The sequence below is a fragment of the Parasteatoda tepidariorum genome, chromosome 6, assembly GCF_043381705.1.
Source record: "Parasteatoda tepidariorum isolate YZ-2023 chromosome 6, CAS_Ptep_4.0, whole genome shotgun sequence".
Lineage (NCBI taxonomy): Eukaryota > Metazoa > Arthropoda > Arachnida > Araneae > Theridiidae > Parasteatoda > Parasteatoda tepidariorum.
In genome coordinates, this window is record NC_092209.1 from 1,448,923 (window position 1) to 1,466,969 (window position 18,047).

The window sequence follows — 18,047 nt, forward strand, 5'->3', positions numbered from 1 at the left end:
ATTATAAATTATTTGATAATGACATCTAAACAAGTATTGGTGAGCAGAGAGGGAGACAAAGGGGGATAGGTTTGAATTACTTAATTGTAAGGAGCATCCAATCAATGCATAAGTATGCTTCTAGATTACTAGGATTACATTTATTGCAAAATTTAATTTTTTATTAGGAAAATAAATGCTTTAAGCAAAATAATTATATCAAACAAATTTAATAATGAAATTAAAATTTATTTATTTTGCATCTAAAAGAATGAAAATTATTTTTTTAGAATTAGAAAACTTTTACAAAAAAATAACTTTCACTTACCTTTACATTAAAAAGAATTCTAATTTTTATGAATATTTATCGCCCCAACGTTTACTCTTTGATTTGATAAGCTCTGTCTAGAGACTATTGTGCGGCTTTGAGGAGAACTCTTTCAGACTAAAAGTCTAGCGCTGTCTGCTGCTATGGTAAGAAGCGAGAGCATATTTCTAATGGGGGTGCAATGGAGAAATGAAGGTGCTGATTGGTTTAATCACGCTGGCCTATGCCAAGATCAAGGCAAAACTATTCACCCCACACTTCTCTTCTAAGTGACTTTTCCTCGTAACCCGGGCACTCGCCACGACATGAGACTGATGTCTCTTACAAGTCGCACTATACATCTTTACACTCCTCTTTTAAGAAGCATCATTGCTACATGCATCCGCACACATCTGCTTGTTACTGACAAAAGCAAGAGAGAGAGAGAAAGTCCTTACTTGATGCTCTCCCATTCGTAGGTTTCATTTTCAAGGTAGCGGCATGCAACCATTCCCAGGTAAATGCCCAAACCATTACAGATGAGGACATCTAAAATCATGGCATCCCACCAACATTCACTGAAATTCGGAAGAAGATGAGCAAACACAACCTGAAAAACGAATTTATATTTTAACTGACTTTGTCATTATTATTTCTGAATTGAGCTGCCAAACATTCATTTAATAAACAGACAAATATCAATTATGAAATTTTTTGATAGCTCAAAATTTCAAAATCATGACAAAAATACTGGCTTTAACATTGAATAGTTTTTCCCCATACTCAGATCTCAGTCTTCTGGAAATCTTTATTTCAACAATCAGAATAAACAAATTTTTTCTCCTTTCATACATAAAAAAAAAAAATCAATATTTTTTTTCTTTCATTTCATCTAGCTGCAATTGGGAGAGTTAAACATTCACTCCTTTAATTATTGATAAGAAATTGAAAAAAAAAAGAAGAAGAAAAAAAAAAACTTTGGTGAGAGGAATAAATATTAATGAAGAATAATATTTTTAGTGTTAAAGAGAAATACCAGCTGACTGCCTATATTCATGCAAGATCAATTTATCTTGGCCGACTTCTCATGAATTATTATTTCCTTTTATCAATGACATTTATATTAGAGTAAACATACTTTAGTTAAATGTTATTAAATCAAGAATCAATAACGAAATGTAATTGTATAAAAATTGACATGATCTTTTCTGTATTGAATAGTACATGTTTTAATCTTAGTTTATCCGAAAGACCTATTATCCAGAAAATTCTATTTCCTGCTACATGTTGAAAGATACATTTCTGGATATGGAACAGATATGTAATAGCGGAAATTATTTGCTTTTATGAATTATCAAGTATAAGCTATAAAGCAATCAAATATTGTTTTAATAATAATTATCCTTTTGAAATGTGCTTTGATAAATCTAATAAAGTCACTGGGAAGAGCTAAAATGTAGTTAAATGCTAAATGTAGGGAAGTTTATAGTAGTGGAAAAAAGAAGTGCCTATAATAACCTCACTGAACAAAACAAAAAAATTAATCACTTTTTCAAAATGAAGCAATTTTAAACTTAGTTTTTACCTCAGCAATGTGGGGTTTAACACATACCTTCTAACAATTACAGAGTTTCCATAGTTTCAGAAAATATTTTCCCTAGAGCAAACGTTACACACTAATATTTTAATAAATAAGAATTAAAATAATTTTGACCGCCACTATAGATGGACAATTTAAACAGATATATTATTTTGCGAAATGATATTATTCTAAAGTTCTGGTGAAANTTTGATGGTGAATGTTCACGCCTTGCCTTGCCACTTAATAGATGGCGCTGTTAATATACATATACATTTTTACTTCCTTCCTTTTTAATAAATACAGTCCATGTCGTCGTGAAGTGTGGTGCTTTTGTTTTCTTGTGTAGAGCTTTCTTGAGTGTGTATAAAACAGTATAAAGAAGCAAAACCTTTGTAACTTGACCATCTGTCTATCTTGTATGTTGACCACTGAAATAAGTCAATTTTGTCTAGGAGTATTATGAAATTCTATTCTAAAATCCTCATAAGTTGACCAGAAAAAAAATTCTAAAATTTTTTTGTCATTTTGCAATGTATGTTAAAATTTCACTTGTTTGGTGAAATAGTGTAAAAAGCTAATCTAAATCCTTTTGTGAGTTGACCACCTGGGGAAATTGTAGGGAGTCAGCTTTTGACCAGTTCTTTCATTCATTCATTGAAAACAGGCGTGTTTGAAAAGTTGCTCTTCCAGTTGCAATAGTGAGCATTTGAATAAACGAATGTTCTGAAATATGCTTTGATCCTTTATTTGAATAAATTCTTTTCAGTGAAGTCATGTGTGAGGTTCTTTCTTTGAAATTTGCTGAGAAGTTTAAAATGACTTATTTTTCTTAGAAAGTTTTATTTATTTTACGAGAAGTTTTTAAGCTAGGTGGACAGTTTGTGATAAACTTCAAAATAAAATAGCTCCAACAAGAAAGATAGTTGAACTTTGATAAAAAAAAATACGAAATATTAAACTTAATTGAAAAAGGAGAAAGTCAGGGAATTTCTAAAACTACAGTGTTCAATACAGTAAAAAATAGGGAAGAAATAACTAAGAGGTTTTTGGAGAACTGTGGTAATGACCGAAAAAGAAAACTAAGAAAAACATCGAATGATGAAATTAATGTGGCAGTTTGGGAGTTTTATAAAAGATGTCACTCCAAAAATATTCCCGTTTCTGGCAAAGGAAATTGCAATTTAATTAGGAGTTTCAGAATTCAATGCAAGTAATGGATGGATCAGATCAAGAAATAACATAAATTTTCATAACCTTTGTGGTGAATCAGCCTTAGCAGATTCTAATGCAGCAGAGGACTGGAAAAAGAAACTTTCTGAACTTGTAAAAGATTATCCCATTGAAAATCAATTCAATGCTGACGAAACAGGACTCGACTGTTCTTTCGTCAATTACCCACAAGATCACTTGTTTCCAAAAATGAAAAATGTTTTGTAGGGAAAATGCAGAAAGAGAGACTGACCATTTTACGGTGCTGCAGTGTTACAGGCGAAAAACTAAAACCTTTAGTAATTGGATATTCAGCAAATCCTTGAGCTTTTAAAAGAAACTGTGTAAAAGTTGAAAATCTCCCAGTGACTTGGAAAAGCAATCGTAAAGCGGGGATGAATTCCTGTACTTTTGAAGAATGGTTAAAAAACATTAATTCACAGATGAAGAAACAGCACAGGAGGATAATTTTATTCATTGATAATGTGTCAAGACGAAAGATTGTTAAATCTTTTGGAAATGTTCAGACTGCATTTCTGCCTCCAAATTTTACATCACTTGTTCAACCTCTTGATCAAGGCATTATTTGCGCCGTTATGTTGCATTATCATAAACTAATGTTAAAATGTCTAGTTACAAAAATTGAACAATGCAATGATGTTTCGGAATTTACTAAATCAGTGAATGTATACGATGCAATACGTTGGCTGATACGATGCGATACGTTAACTTACCTTCTTCAACTATCTCTAAATCATTCTACAAAGTAGGATTTAAAGTTGTTGAAGAAATAACAACTAAAGACGATACAAATGGATTTAGTTTGAGGAGTGATATTCAGACTGTGCCAGTAAGCATTCAGCAAGAGCTGGTAGATGAGATAGAATTTGACAATGACTTAGTTCTGCATGAAGAAGTTGAAGAGAGTGCAGAGGAGATCGGTACAAATATCCAGACCAGAAACACAACTTCCAGAAACAGAAGATAAGGAAGAGGAAGTCATTTTAATGATACTAACACTGAGAAGACACCTCTAACTTTTTGAGAAGATTTAGACTGTGTTCAAAATTTAATGTGTTATGTATCTCATAAACAACCTATTTCTGAAAAAATAATGGATCTCCATGTTTGTATTGAAAAACATTGGGCTGATGTAAAGTTGCCGCCAAACAACAATGAAGGAATATTTTTGTAACAAATGGGTTTGTAAGTGTAGTAATAACAAAATAAAAAGTGTTGAAATAATTTTGTTTTGTTAAAGTTTTCAAATTACACGTTTTCGTGTTCTGATATTTTAAGAAATTAAACACTTCACATGCATAACTAATGCAATTATTTTTTTTTAAAAGTTAGTTAAATATTAGAATTATATGTAACAAATTGAAGTTCATTCAGGTTTAAACACATTTCTTAAGATATTCATTCGGCTATTTGTGAAATAAAATTTTTAAGTCAAGCAAAAATATCTTTTTTAAATATGTAGCAACATCATATAGGAAACGAAAAAGTAAACAATGACCCATCCCCTCTATAAGTTGCCCACTTGTCTAAGTTGACCACTAAAACAATGCAGCACAAGTGGTCAACTTATACCAGTTTTACTGTATAAACAATTCTATCTGAAAGGTCAGATGTAATGGTCGAGTTTTCAAGTTCTGATGGAAGTAGTATAAAAATTTTATTTGCTTAAAAAATTTCTGCTTTTGTTCACTACTGTTGGATAAAATAAGTTCATGAAATCTCAAGGGTATAGTTTAAGCTTTAACTTTAGCAGAATTGAAAAATGAGACACATCCAACAGAGCAGGGATAGTAAAAAACTACAATTAGGGAGAAAATGTATCGAAATTCTCTTTATTTTGACAATTCCATTCATGAAGTGGGGAACATTCAGAAAATAAGAATGCAAAAGACATTTCTGGTAATATTGATGTAGTTTTGAATTGTTGACACCATACATCTTTCATACTTACCCTGAGTTATAACATGGATCCCAAATATTAATTTTCTTGAATGTTGATGCTTAAGCAAATTTTTTCTCTCAGATGTGAGGTACAAAACACAAACAAGAAATTTGATTGCTTATTTTCATGCTAAAATATGTCAAATCTTTTTAGTTTTTGATTAGTCAAGTTTTAACTAAATACTTAAGGCTTACCAGGGGTCTGTTTAGAAGAAATTTGGGTTCGTTAACGAACCCTTCACAAAACATTTTTTCATAAAAACGGACCCTTCACAAAATAATTTATCTTTTAATTGAACCCTTCACAAATTTGTTTATCTTCATTATTGTTTTGTTAATCGAATAAACCCTTTCCAGGAAGGGGGAAGGAAAGACAGATGTAAACGAACTAAATTTTGTCTTCGGCACACACTTCTTCCTTTATTCGTCCGAAATGAATATTCTGCATTCAGCAGTATAGGCTAAATACCAAATATTTATGTGTTGCATTGCTAATTTAGCAGCTGCAATTGCAGTTTATTTTTTAAAATTTAATTTTTCAACTATAATTTTACAGTTTTAAGCATAATCTTGTATGTCTTTACAATTTAAAAATTAATTGAAAAAGTTTTTTTGCAATAACGGATCCTATTTACACAAATTCACAGAAACAGACCCTGGTTGAAAGAATGTGACTTAACGTTTATTTTATATTCACAAATTACGAGTAATTTTTTCACAATTTTCCAAAAACGGACCTTTTAAAAAATGCGACAGACCTCTGCCTATAATATAGCTTTGAAGCATATTAACTCAGTACTAAATTAGTTATTTAATTTGAAAAAAAAAAGTAAAATAGTTGTTTTTCAATTCGACTAGAGAATTTGTTATTGCATTTGCAAACAATACAAGTGAAAGGATGCTAAATTTATACTGTTTTAAAATCTTGCGCTAATGTTTTTTTTGTTTTTTTGTTTCATACAATAACTACAAAGTATTAAGACCAGGAATCCAGCAAAATGAAGAAGCCTTAACAGGGTTGCCACAGAAAAAAATGAACAAAATAGTTGCTTTAGTAGCCTAAAGCATGAAAATAGTTGCCTAAATAAGAACAAATTTTTTTCAATAATATTAGTAAAATTTTATTAAATGACTTAGCTGTCATATAACATGATCAATTTAGTCAGGTTGGTTCCAAATATGATAATTCTTCTTTAAGCGTTAGTGTTCTAGCAATAAATTTTTATATAAAAAAATTAAATATTTTCATAACTAGAATTCCATCAAAAAATACTTTATTAAAAAAAAAAAAAACATACTTTTTCTAAATAATTTTCCCTTTTATCAATAATTGATTTAGAAAATATATATACATATGTGAAAAGTGATTATTCAAATTCGAAAATCACACATCCTACAATCATATTAAAAATTAGGTTTTTTAAATCCAGCAAAATTTGATAGCAGATACAAAATAGACTTACAATGGAATCTATGCAAATTGAGCACATTAAAAAGTGATAACTCAAATTTGCAATTCAAANGTTTATTTTATATTCACAAATTACGAGTAATTTTTTCACAATTTTACAAAAACGGACCTTTTACAAAATGCCTGGACAGACCCCTGCTTATAATATAGCTTTGAAGCATATTAACTCAGTACTAAATTAGTTATTTAATTTGAAAAAAAAAAAAAAAAGTAAAATTTTTGTTTTTCAATTTGACTAGAGAATTTGTTATTGCATTTGCAAACAATACAAGTGAAAGGATGCTAAATTTATACTGTTTTAAAATCTTGCGCTAATGTTTTTTTTGTTTTTTTGTTTCATACAATAACTACAAAGTATTAAGACCAGGAATCCAGCAAAATGAAGAAGCCTTAACAGGGTTGCCACAGAAAAAAATGAACAAAATAGTTGCTTCAGTAGCCTAAAGCATGAAAATAGTTGCCTAAATAAGAACAAAATTTTTTCAATAATATTAGCAAAATTTTATTAAATGACTTAGTTGTCATATAACATGATCAATTTAGTCAGGTTGGTTCCAAATATGATAATTCTTCTTTAAGCGTTAGTGTTCTAGCAATAAATTTTTATGTAAAAAAATTAGTATATTTAAGGAAAATTAAATATTTTCATTACTAGAATTCCATTAAAAAAAACTTTATTAAAAAAAAAACATACTTTTTCTAAATAATTTTCCCTTTTATCAATAATTGATTTAGAAAATATATATACATATGTGAAAAGTGATTATTCAAATTCGAAAATCACACATCCTACAATCATATTAAAAATTAGGTTTTTTAAATCCAGCAAAATTTGGTAGCAGATACAAAATAGACTTACAATGGAATCTGTGCAAATTGAGCACATTAAAAAGTGATAACTCAAATTTGCAATTCAAAATTTTCAAAATTTTTTATTTTTTTAAGAAAAAAAATCATTGTGTCCAGGGTTATCAACCCAATTTATACTAAAAAAAACATCATTGGGAGCACAGAAAAGTCTCCCAATAGTCTCTTTTTTCTGAAAATAGTCGCTTTATTAACCTTTTCAGGCAAAAAAAAGTTGCCATAGTTGCCTCAGTTTGAAAATAGTTGCATATAGTCACATTTTAGTTACCTGTGGCAACCCTGCTTAAGTACTTATACATTAATGGACGGCCCCTCGTGTACAAATTTTGCACATTTAGAATTGCAATTTACATGTTATCTTAACTGAATCAAACAATCAAAAGGGAGAAGGAAATTTTGAAGCTCTGTCAGTTAATAGCGAATTTCCACAAGAAAAATTAATAAGTGAAGTTCAAGGATTTCAAAAAACTATATTCATAATTGAAAAGCAGAATTCTGTCAATTAAATATTTTATCAGAATACACCCATGCATCATAGGACAAGAAATCCTTTATTTGAAAAGATATGGTTCTAGAGAATTGAAGACTTACCTCAGTGATTTCCCAGGTAACGCTTATAGTCCAGCATATTCCATAATGCCTCACAAGTAATGCTTTCATTGCCCATCCAAACAAATGACCAAAGGCAAAAACATCAATGTGGTTCCAAACTCTCTCCACAGTGATGTCAGAACAGTTAACTCCATATTCCTGCACAAATAGATGGAATATAACCCTCACTAAATGAATATTTGGTTCAAATTCAAGAAAAATGCTTTATGAAGGAAAAAAACAGAATTTTCAAACAAATTTAATAATAAATGTTTAGGTCATTAAAATTCCAACCTTCTTTTCATTTCAGAAAATAACTGGTCATATACAGTATATAAATTGACCCCCTAATTCTATCATAAGATATGGACATTGCTGAAAGAAGAAATTATCTGAAATTTTCTTACAATATTTTTTTCTTTCTTTCTTTTCTGTACATATAAGATTTTTGTGCACAAAAATAGAAAATTTTTCAATATATAATTTCTTTTCCTCTTAAACACATAAAGGAATATATATATTTTAAAAAAAAGCATAATCTTTTGTTTTCGCAGGGAAAAAAATTGTGAAATCTATGACAATAACTAAAAAAATTGAACTGAAAAAAGATTGAAGTTAAAAATCACGGATATTTACGGTGAAATCCTGCTATCTGAAGCATCAAAAAGTGGTTAATTAAAAGTATGTTTCAAGATTCAAATGTTGTAATAAATAATATATTGAAAATATCGAAATTTTTAAAAATATGCAGAAATCAGTAGCGGTAACAGCCAAAAAATGGATTGAAAAAAAATTACAGAATTATTGCCTGTCAAATAGTGAATATTCAGGTGAGCAATTTAAATTTCCCTTATCATAATACTTTTATACCAGGATTTAAAAAAATCATTGGAAAATCAACACAATAACTTCGAAAAAAACCTCTCAAAATATTGCAAGGATTTAGAGAAAATCGCAAGCATCCAAAAGTAATAGCACAAATGTGCACCTTACATCTCTCTTTTTTTAATAATATTGAAATAAAAAAATCGAAAATTAAAAAACCATGTGAATATGCAACTGTGAAAAACTCGATCGGAAAAACTGCGGTATCGTCAGGCAAAAGGACCAATTAATACACAAATTAAATTTGGTGTGTAGTAAGAACATAAGAATTTTAAAAACCATGAGAAACTCAATTGCATTAACTGTAAAAGAAAAGAAGATAGAAACACGGATTAATGATAGTATCAAAATGAGCGGTTTGGATTTGAAATTTCCATGTCGAAATACCATATTAAAAATTCAATCTAATTGTAGTTTTAAAAAAATGGAGGCACATATATCACATTGAATAAACAAATCTTCTGTTACAAATCAGAATTTGCTACTCATTAAGATTAGAATAACTTTTTATTTAAAAATTTTATACTTTTGTGTTTGCCTCAGTAGTTCATTATTCTAGCAGAAATTATTATGGAGTTGTGTTTTTTTTTCAGTCTCATTACCCGAAGTTGTATTCTAATCTTAACAAGTCTGCATTAGATAAAAGAGAATGAGATCTTGGATGCATGCAAGAATGAGATCTTGGGGGGGGNGATCTTGGGGGGGGGGGAAGGGTGCTGATAAGGGCAGTATAAATGCCTTGTTAACAAGATTTTGCATAAGCAACAAAATTTAAATTTTAAATTAGCGGAACTCCGAGGAAATTTTGCCGAAACATAAACTATTGATTCACAGAAGTCCTCGAATCAACGATCTTAAGATTAGCAAAATTTCGTGAATTAGTGGAAAAATCACGTGCCTAGAAATTCTGGTATGTCGAGTATATATGTCAACCTCTAAAAAAATATTACAAAGAATTATTAAGCTAAAAAATTTGTCTTAAATTAAAAATATTTCACAGCCAAAATGTTAACAAAAAATAGGATATTTCCAAGCTGCTCTTATAGACAACATGTATCGAATGATACTACAGGCATTGCAAAATGAGAATTCAAATGATATTGTAAAAATGGAATTTTGAGTTCCTTGACAGGAGGTGAAGATGATTTTTTGAGGGATAAAGCAGGAGAGGGTATAAAATCTAATCTCAAATGGAATATATATGCTGACACTAATGCTATTGTTTCTGACACAGACAGTAATTGAGAATTTGAATGTCTGAGTAAACAGGAGATAGTCCTAAAATACAGGGGTCTTCATTAAAAACAGGAGACTTGACAGGTATGCTTTATTCACTAAATTTTGCTTTTAACTTTGTTTTGGCATGCCTTACTGTTAAAAATATCATTAAAAACTACCAAAGAAATAACTGAAAATAAATATTTAAAAATGAAATTGAATACAAAAAAATAATGTCATGATATTGCAACTCAAATATTCTACAAACCTGAGGTAACTTAGAAAATTATTTACTTTTTCAAGGTCAATCCTGAAGTCTATGAGGTCTGGGTAAAACCAGTACATTATACTCTTGATGGTATCATAACTTTGGAACAATATAAATAGCAAACCAAGAAGGTATATCACACTTACACCTATTAAAAACAAAAAAAAACATTTTGTATTTTCTTTTAACTTAAAGTAAAAGTAAACAAGCTTTCCGTTTAATAACCCACTTTTGTACAAAATCACAATTATATGGAACATCATTAGCTTTTAGCAGATGTTCCTATTATATTGACTAGGTACACAAGAAAGGAAAATAAAATAAAAAATACTAAAAGTTTAAAATAAAATAAATATTCCTTAGATAAAATTTTATAAAACACAATTGTATCAAATGAAACAAATAGGAAAAAGTTTACAAAAGTCTATCCCTCAATAAAAATTTTATAAGATTTTAATAATTTTGTTTTAGTATACAAGCATTTATATATAACTTGATATGTAATCAATCATCACATTATAAAAATGTCAAGCATTTTATTTTTCGTATTTTTAATAGTTATAATGATAAAAAATCTTGCTGCAGTGGACCTGTGTCTCTGATTTTCATGGATTTTGTGCATAGTTTTTAAAAGAAACTAATAGTTAAAAAGAAAATGACTTACCAAACACTAATCTCCATATTGCTGGATGAGGTCTTATAAAAGGACCTACAATTTTGGAAATGAAAAATAATTTATTAACAATGATAATAAAACTATATCGTATTTATAACACAATTGAGAAATCAAAGGAAATCTTTTGGCAAACCACTACCAAAATGTTACATAAGTTTATTAAAATAAAAAAAAGGGCAAAGCAGTTTTCTGATTGATAAATGCCACATTGGATAAGACTGCTTTTGCAGGCTCTTCTGTTATAAAACAATAAGCTATTTGTTTTGCTGTATGACCATTAAATTAAACAATATATTATTTTTATAACTGTTACACCCTAGTTCCCTTTCAGCTAATACCGAAAATGGAGGAAATTTCAAAAGGAAGAAACTTCTTTTTTTAAAAAATAAAAGCAAGGTGTTTAAAATTTTTATTAAATTTACTAGTAGTATTATAAATTTATAGCACCTATAGCAACCTTTTAAAAATAACTTTTGATTTTTAAAATCTTTTTTTTTTTATTTTTAAAAAAACTAATTTAATAAAACATACCAAGCGACAATATCATATTACAAATTTATTTGGATTCATTAGCTTATTTTTTCAAAAAAAGAAAATGTACTCATCAAAGAAGTTTGAAAAATGAAATCAAATGCAAATAGCTGAATTAATTTTCTTAAATGTGTATTTAGAAGGAACTGTGTAAAGATCTAAAAACTCATTCATGAAATGTTCTTTGCCTGGAATGAAACTCTTCTTTTCATCGGAGAATATACTTTTTCAAGATAGAAACTCCAATATCACTTGGCAAAAAATTTGACAAGATTAGTACATTAGCTTGACAACATTGCAGCAGGCTTGAGAACTAATTTAAACCAAACAGTTTTATTAATTTTTTTAAAGATTTTTTTCTTTAAAAAAAAACTTTTAAATAATTAAACTTTTGATTATTTAAATTAATTCCTTCAGTTTTATTATTACCAAATAGAACAAAAAGATGACCTTTTTTTATTACAATTTCGAGTTTTAATTGCAAACGGCATCTGTTTTACATGATCTATTAGTTTTTAAAGTTAGTTAAATAATGTACCTAACTATTTAAAGAGTTAAAGTTTATTTTATTTTTACCCATTTGTTAAATACAATGAAACCTAACGTTACAGACACCACTCAATACAGAATTTTTAAATTCCCTATGAATCTAAGAACCATTATGTGCCCTCACCGCAGTCATTAATGCCCCAAAACGTAAATTTCAAACCGGACACCACTTTTTTTAAATTAAAAAAAAAAAAAAAACATTTTTTTTTTTAGTTCCTTAAAGCATGATAATTTTCAACCTTATCCATAACTAAAATTATTGTAAAGCTATTTCAGCACTGAAGAATCAATCACTCTCTCCTGTCACCTTTCTTTCTATTTTCCAAGAAAGAAGAGAAAATGATACTGCTATTGTGAAATACTTCAGGCAGAGGCATCTTTTGGACACCCACAGTTGAATTATAACGTCTCACATGCGAGTCCTGAGAATCCACAAGTTGAAATGATGTATTAAAGGATCTCAATTCTCCACAAAAATTTCCTTCCGATTTCTAATCAGTTTTATTCCTGTAGTTAAACACAGTTGGGTTTAAAAACAAAAACAAAAAAAAGAATAAAAAGAGAGAGAGAATCTAGGTGTTCATATAAATCAAACATTTATTCAGATTCTTGACAAATCATTGATTGTGAATATAACAACTGCCTAGGACCTGGTGTCTTACAGGCATGTTTTTTTTTTTCTTTCCCTATGCATCATCAGAGGTTTTTCAAGAAGACATTGCTGCATTTTTTATGGGGCAATAGGAAGGTGTTAACCTATTGATAGGAGAAGTGACATAGGAATGCAAGCGTTATAGAATTAACTCGAATATCAGTGTCACTAGGAAAAACACTTTTATTTTGATGTAGCTACGTCTGAAATTATTTTGAAAAAGATAAAACTTTTAAAAGACCATTATTCTTGAGTAAAAGCATTAACTTTAAAAAGAAAATTCCAAACTTCAAAAATACGGTGTCTGAAAAGATCATTTAATTCTTTCTATATGATTGCAATACCATTTCCCAAAATGGACAATTTTTTCAGTCCCAAGAGTGTCCACATAACAACGGTTTCACCATTCATAATATTTGCTACTATCAAAAATATAAATGATAATAAAATGCTTTTTTTTTTACATTCTATTTGATTGGTTTAATTTTAGAATTATTCTCTGTTACCAGTGTAAATAAATTCATATTCCATACATAACAGTATACTTATTCTTGACATAATTTCACATTACATTTTTATATTTAAAATGCTTTTAAAGTATATATTTTTTTATTTATTTAAAGTTGCAATACGTCACAAAATATTGTTAAATTTAAACCCCCATTATATTAAAATAATTAACAAAAACATAGTATATTCTTTACTTTTCAAACCAATACTACTAAACCTTTACTATTTGATATGTTTATGCAATCCATTTTTTTATTATTATTTCTCTTCTTCATTTCTACAATTTTAAATATTTTTTAATAAAGAAATGTACTGCCTTGAATTTCCCATGCTATTCCCATATATCAAAATTCATACAACTTAATATAAATTTCAAGAAAACGAAAAGAAAAATTAAACATAACAGTTAATTAATATTAATACTATAAATTGTATATAGCTAAATAAGGACATAATTGAAAATTAGGAAAAATGTGTCATTTTTATGTATTCTGACCATAAAGAAAAAAAAAACTGACTTTTAGATACATGCACTACTAAAATAACATTTAGGAATCAAATGTTAATTTGCACATTATATGAACTTCTAAAGTAATAAATACAATCAAAATCTTTAGTATATATACTTTTTTTTACCACGTTCTTGTATTTATAGAACAAAAGTGTAGATTCCTTTACTCAAAATATCAATCAATAGCTAAAAAAGATTTCTACAAAATATTGCATTGGTCATAGAGTAACAGTACATGCAAAGTAAATATTTTAATTTAGGAAATTTTATGGAGTCTAAAATAATTTATAATGAAACAAATGCATGCTCAAAAACAAATTCAACACTTAGTTCAAAATATGCTTTTAACTTCAGAACATTCATATTCAGTGAACTACAGATTTAAGATGGAATCAATGCAATGTGAGCATGTTCAAAAGTGTGGCGATTCATCTGCCAATTCCCATTTTTTTAAACTTTTTAATTTAAAAAAATCAAAAGTATAATTATTTTTTACAATGTGTTTAAGTGCTGCCTGGGGCCGCTTCTTTTTTCCTAGGTACTTCTTTTTTCCTAGGTACTTCTAATTTTTAGGGCCAAAGATTTTTCCCGTTTAAAGGCAGTATTCAACTCTTGTTTTGTTCGCATTGTAAATGCAATCACTTTCTAAAAGGATGCCAGGGCTACATTCCTCCTAAAGATTCTTCTAAAGTTCTTAAAGCCAGTATTTTGAATATTATTCTCTAAGGGAAGTTTTACCTTTTGAAATTATCTTCGCATTGCACTGAGTTATTGGTGGATGTCGTCTTAAAAAAAACTTCACACATTTTTCACCTGGATGATCATCTTTAAATGGATTTTTCCTACCAGGACGTTAAAGACCGCAATAAGATAATAATTTAGATAATAATTTAGCTAATTATTGACATAAAAGCCTGCAAAGAAATTTTCTATTCAAGCTTTTATTATTATATTTAGTTGTTGCTGTTATATTTAGTCAGTAAACGTACTTTATTAAGGTGTCTAAGGTATGATGTAATAACAAATCATTACATTTATAAAGATAAATAATAAATAAATTATTATAATAATTCTTTAAATAAATTTAGCAATTAAATTTGCATTTTGAAATGAAATTGTTATAGGAACTATTCATACAACATTTAACTGAATTTTAGGTGTCCTCTATATCTATAATTACTAATTATCCATGTAAAATCATATTTCACACATACTGTTCATTCACTGGGAAATCTATTCCCAATGAAGGAACATTCCTGTTCCTTTACTGGTTAGAAGCTTTTTTTTTTTTTTTTTTTTTTTTGTATTTTTAACATAATTCTGATGTATATTATGACTAACATAACATTCAGCAATTCCTTGAGTTATAGAAAAAAGAAATATCAAAAATTATAAAAAACCTTGTGAATGTGCATTAGAATTACTATACAATCTACATTTTATTTTTCAAGCACTTTTTTTCCCTTAAAACTTTCTTGCCTAGAAGACTTGATTAAAGCTGTAAAAATGATAATCCCTAAAATTTTGTATATAGCTATTATAAGTTATGTTAATATGATTTTAGTCTGAAATCCTCGAATAAATATAGCAAAAACAACATAATCTAAATAACATCAAATAAAAAGTTCATGTATTTAAATTCTAAAAACTTAAAAAATCATAAATAATTTATAAATTGATTCAAACTTTCTTTTCAAAGGAGATTAAAATAAAAAAAAATTTTGATTTTTGGACAGAAATCAGCTTAAAAATTGTCTGTTGCCTAGAAACTTCGAGATATTTTCCATTAACAATTAATTAAACCTCTCCGAGCAATCACAGAACATTACTTAAATTTTTTTACAGTCAGAGCTTGGTTGCCTAGCATCCTAGTAAAATGAAGCATTTCTCTTTTGAATTAGGCAATGGGTTATCTTAAAATATCCATTTGCGCTGGCGAATTTTTTTGGCAGTTTTCTGGACTATCGCCAAATATATAAACCTTTATCTCAACCGAATTTACGACCCANCGAAGAAAAAACAGTTCTTAATACGTACTAAAATATTTATTTGCGCAGGCGACTTTTTTTGGCGGTTTTCTGGACTATCGCCAAATATATAAACCATTATTGCAACCGAATTTACGACCCAATTTTTTTTAAATTTTGTCTACACAGAATAGTGATTCATGTGTCACATAATTCAAGTGTCTAGATTCCAAATATGTAAAAAAATATATGTTTATTCAGAGAAAGTATGTTTTTGTGTCTGATTTCGTAACTTAATTAATAGTTAGCACTAATTAATTAGCATATTTGAGGTCACTCCCAAGAACCATTAAGATTAACAATTTGTTCATGAAAATCTGATCATTAGAACGAAAGTTATTCAGAATGATATCTCTCTTCTTTTTTTTTTTGCGGACTGTACATCCTAAGTTAAGAGCGTAACATAATTAAGAGAAAATCAAAATACACATACCATTTGGAAAGGCAAGTATGCTAATAATCAGGAAGAAGAAACAAATACATAAAATACCATGCCATATGTTATCTTGAAGATTGTCATCATTACTGAGGATAGAAGAATAACAAAATTAGAACAAATCACAAACAGATAAAAACAATTAAATTACAATGTGAAATAAAGATATTGTTTATCTCCTTTTATTTTTAACATTTAAGCAGAAAATTATAAAAGCAGAAGAACAATCAAGACTGTAAAAAACTTTCTTCTTTCAAAAAAAAAAAAAANAAAACTGGCAGAAACTAAAAAAAACTTCTATATTAGTTCTAGTAATTGCTTAATGACATTTTGTTTACATACGGATTTAAACAGGCAGTTACTGATTAGCATTTGCTAGCTTATATGCTGCATCCAAAGTATTTGGGATTATAATTATCATGTGCTCAAGAAGAAAGCGCCAGAGTTTTACTCGCCAATATTAACCCAGATTTTGTACCTTATGTCATAGCTTTACAAAACAAATCGTCCCATTTCCTGAAACTTATTTTTCCAGTCAAGTTTTGACCACTACCCAGGTTGCTACATGGTGGTCCAGTTTTAAAAAATATGCAATAGATGAAAGTTTCAGAAATCTTGCTTGTTCCTTGATGGCAATGCCTGCTAGTTCGGATGGACTTGAGAGAATTTTCTCAAATTTCTCGTTTGTTTCATAGCAAATTGAGAAATTGTTTAGGTTTAGAAACTGCATCAAAACTTATCCTTCGTTATAGATTACTGCAGAGTGCAAACAACGTAATATTTGATTTTGAATGCTGATAATTTTGTAAATAAATTGTACTTTGTTTAACATTTAATTGTTTTTCCTATGAATTATCCATTGTATGTCAATCTCAGTACTTACTTTTATGTCATTTTCTGAATTTCTGCACACAAATGTGCCAGAAAAAGGTTTCTGCCATGCCGGTTTTAACCGGTTTCTACCAGTGGTTTTAACCACCTTGGCAGAAACTTGCCAACATTGGTTTCAATAACGCCTTAATGCATGCATTGTTTTTAAGATACTCACAAAAATGGCAGAAACAATAAGAATATTTATAAACATGTTAGAAAACAAGTTTTGTTTTACAGAACAATTAAAACCAAAGTAAAACATTTAATAATAAGGATAAAAATCATGGGAAAAAATAGGTTTTTCCCAAGATTGTTGAAACCTCACATGGTAAATACTGCACCAACCCTGGAACTAAATCACCTTCACAATTGAAATCAGCTTTATTTTTTGCTTTTATTTACTTCATTCCTTTGCTCACCTTCAGAGAGAAGATTTGTCATTAGATCTTGAACATCACATATTTCTCCTTCTCCCCACCTTTTATGATTCACCTTTTGGATTTTTAAGCTTTCATTAATTATTATTTCTACAGCATTGCAAAGATGGAATAACTTCATTCCTTTTCAGAGAAATGAAACTTTTTAAGTAATTCATACTAAAGGTCATATGAGCATATGTACAGAATCTACTGTACTTCATTCATTTCTTACAGCTGTTTTTCCTTTACCTACTTCACTCATTTGATGCATTTTTGCTTTTTTTTTTTTGGAACAGCATTATGAGTTTCCCAAGGTTTGGAACAACATGCTCAGGCCTACTGACCTTTCTTCCATCATGAGTAGCAAGTCAATTTATATTTGTTCATGCACCTGGTTTGAATTTTAAATTTGTTTTTATCTACTTCAGTATTTAATAGTTTTTGTTCAAAGTTTAAGCAATCTGAAACAAGAAAAGTTAAGATTTTAAGTTAGTTAAGATTATGACGGAGAGGCTTCTTCATCA

The 18,047-nt window shown here is 28.7% G+C and overlaps 1 protein-coding gene across 1 annotated transcript in view; it reads right to left on the minus strand.

The window, feature by feature from the left end:
• The window catches only part of LOC107437030 (phosphatidylserine synthase), a 38,038-nt gene that overhangs the window by 18,235 nt on the left and 1,756 nt on the right, over window positions 1–18,047 (minus strand). Inside the window, exons 2-6 of the mRNA XM_016048894.3 lie at window positions 16,229–16,320; window positions 11,004–11,048; window positions 10,366–10,487; window positions 7,969–8,127; window positions 745–896 (exon numbers count right to left, since the gene is read on the minus strand). Of these exons, the coding sequence (XP_015904380.1) occupies window positions 745–896; window positions 7,969–8,127; window positions 10,366–10,487; window positions 11,004–11,048; window positions 16,229–16,320 (570 nt within the window). The remainder of the gene's footprint in view (window positions 1–744; window positions 897–7,968; window positions 8,128–10,365; window positions 10,488–11,003; window positions 11,049–16,228; window positions 16,321–18,047) is intronic.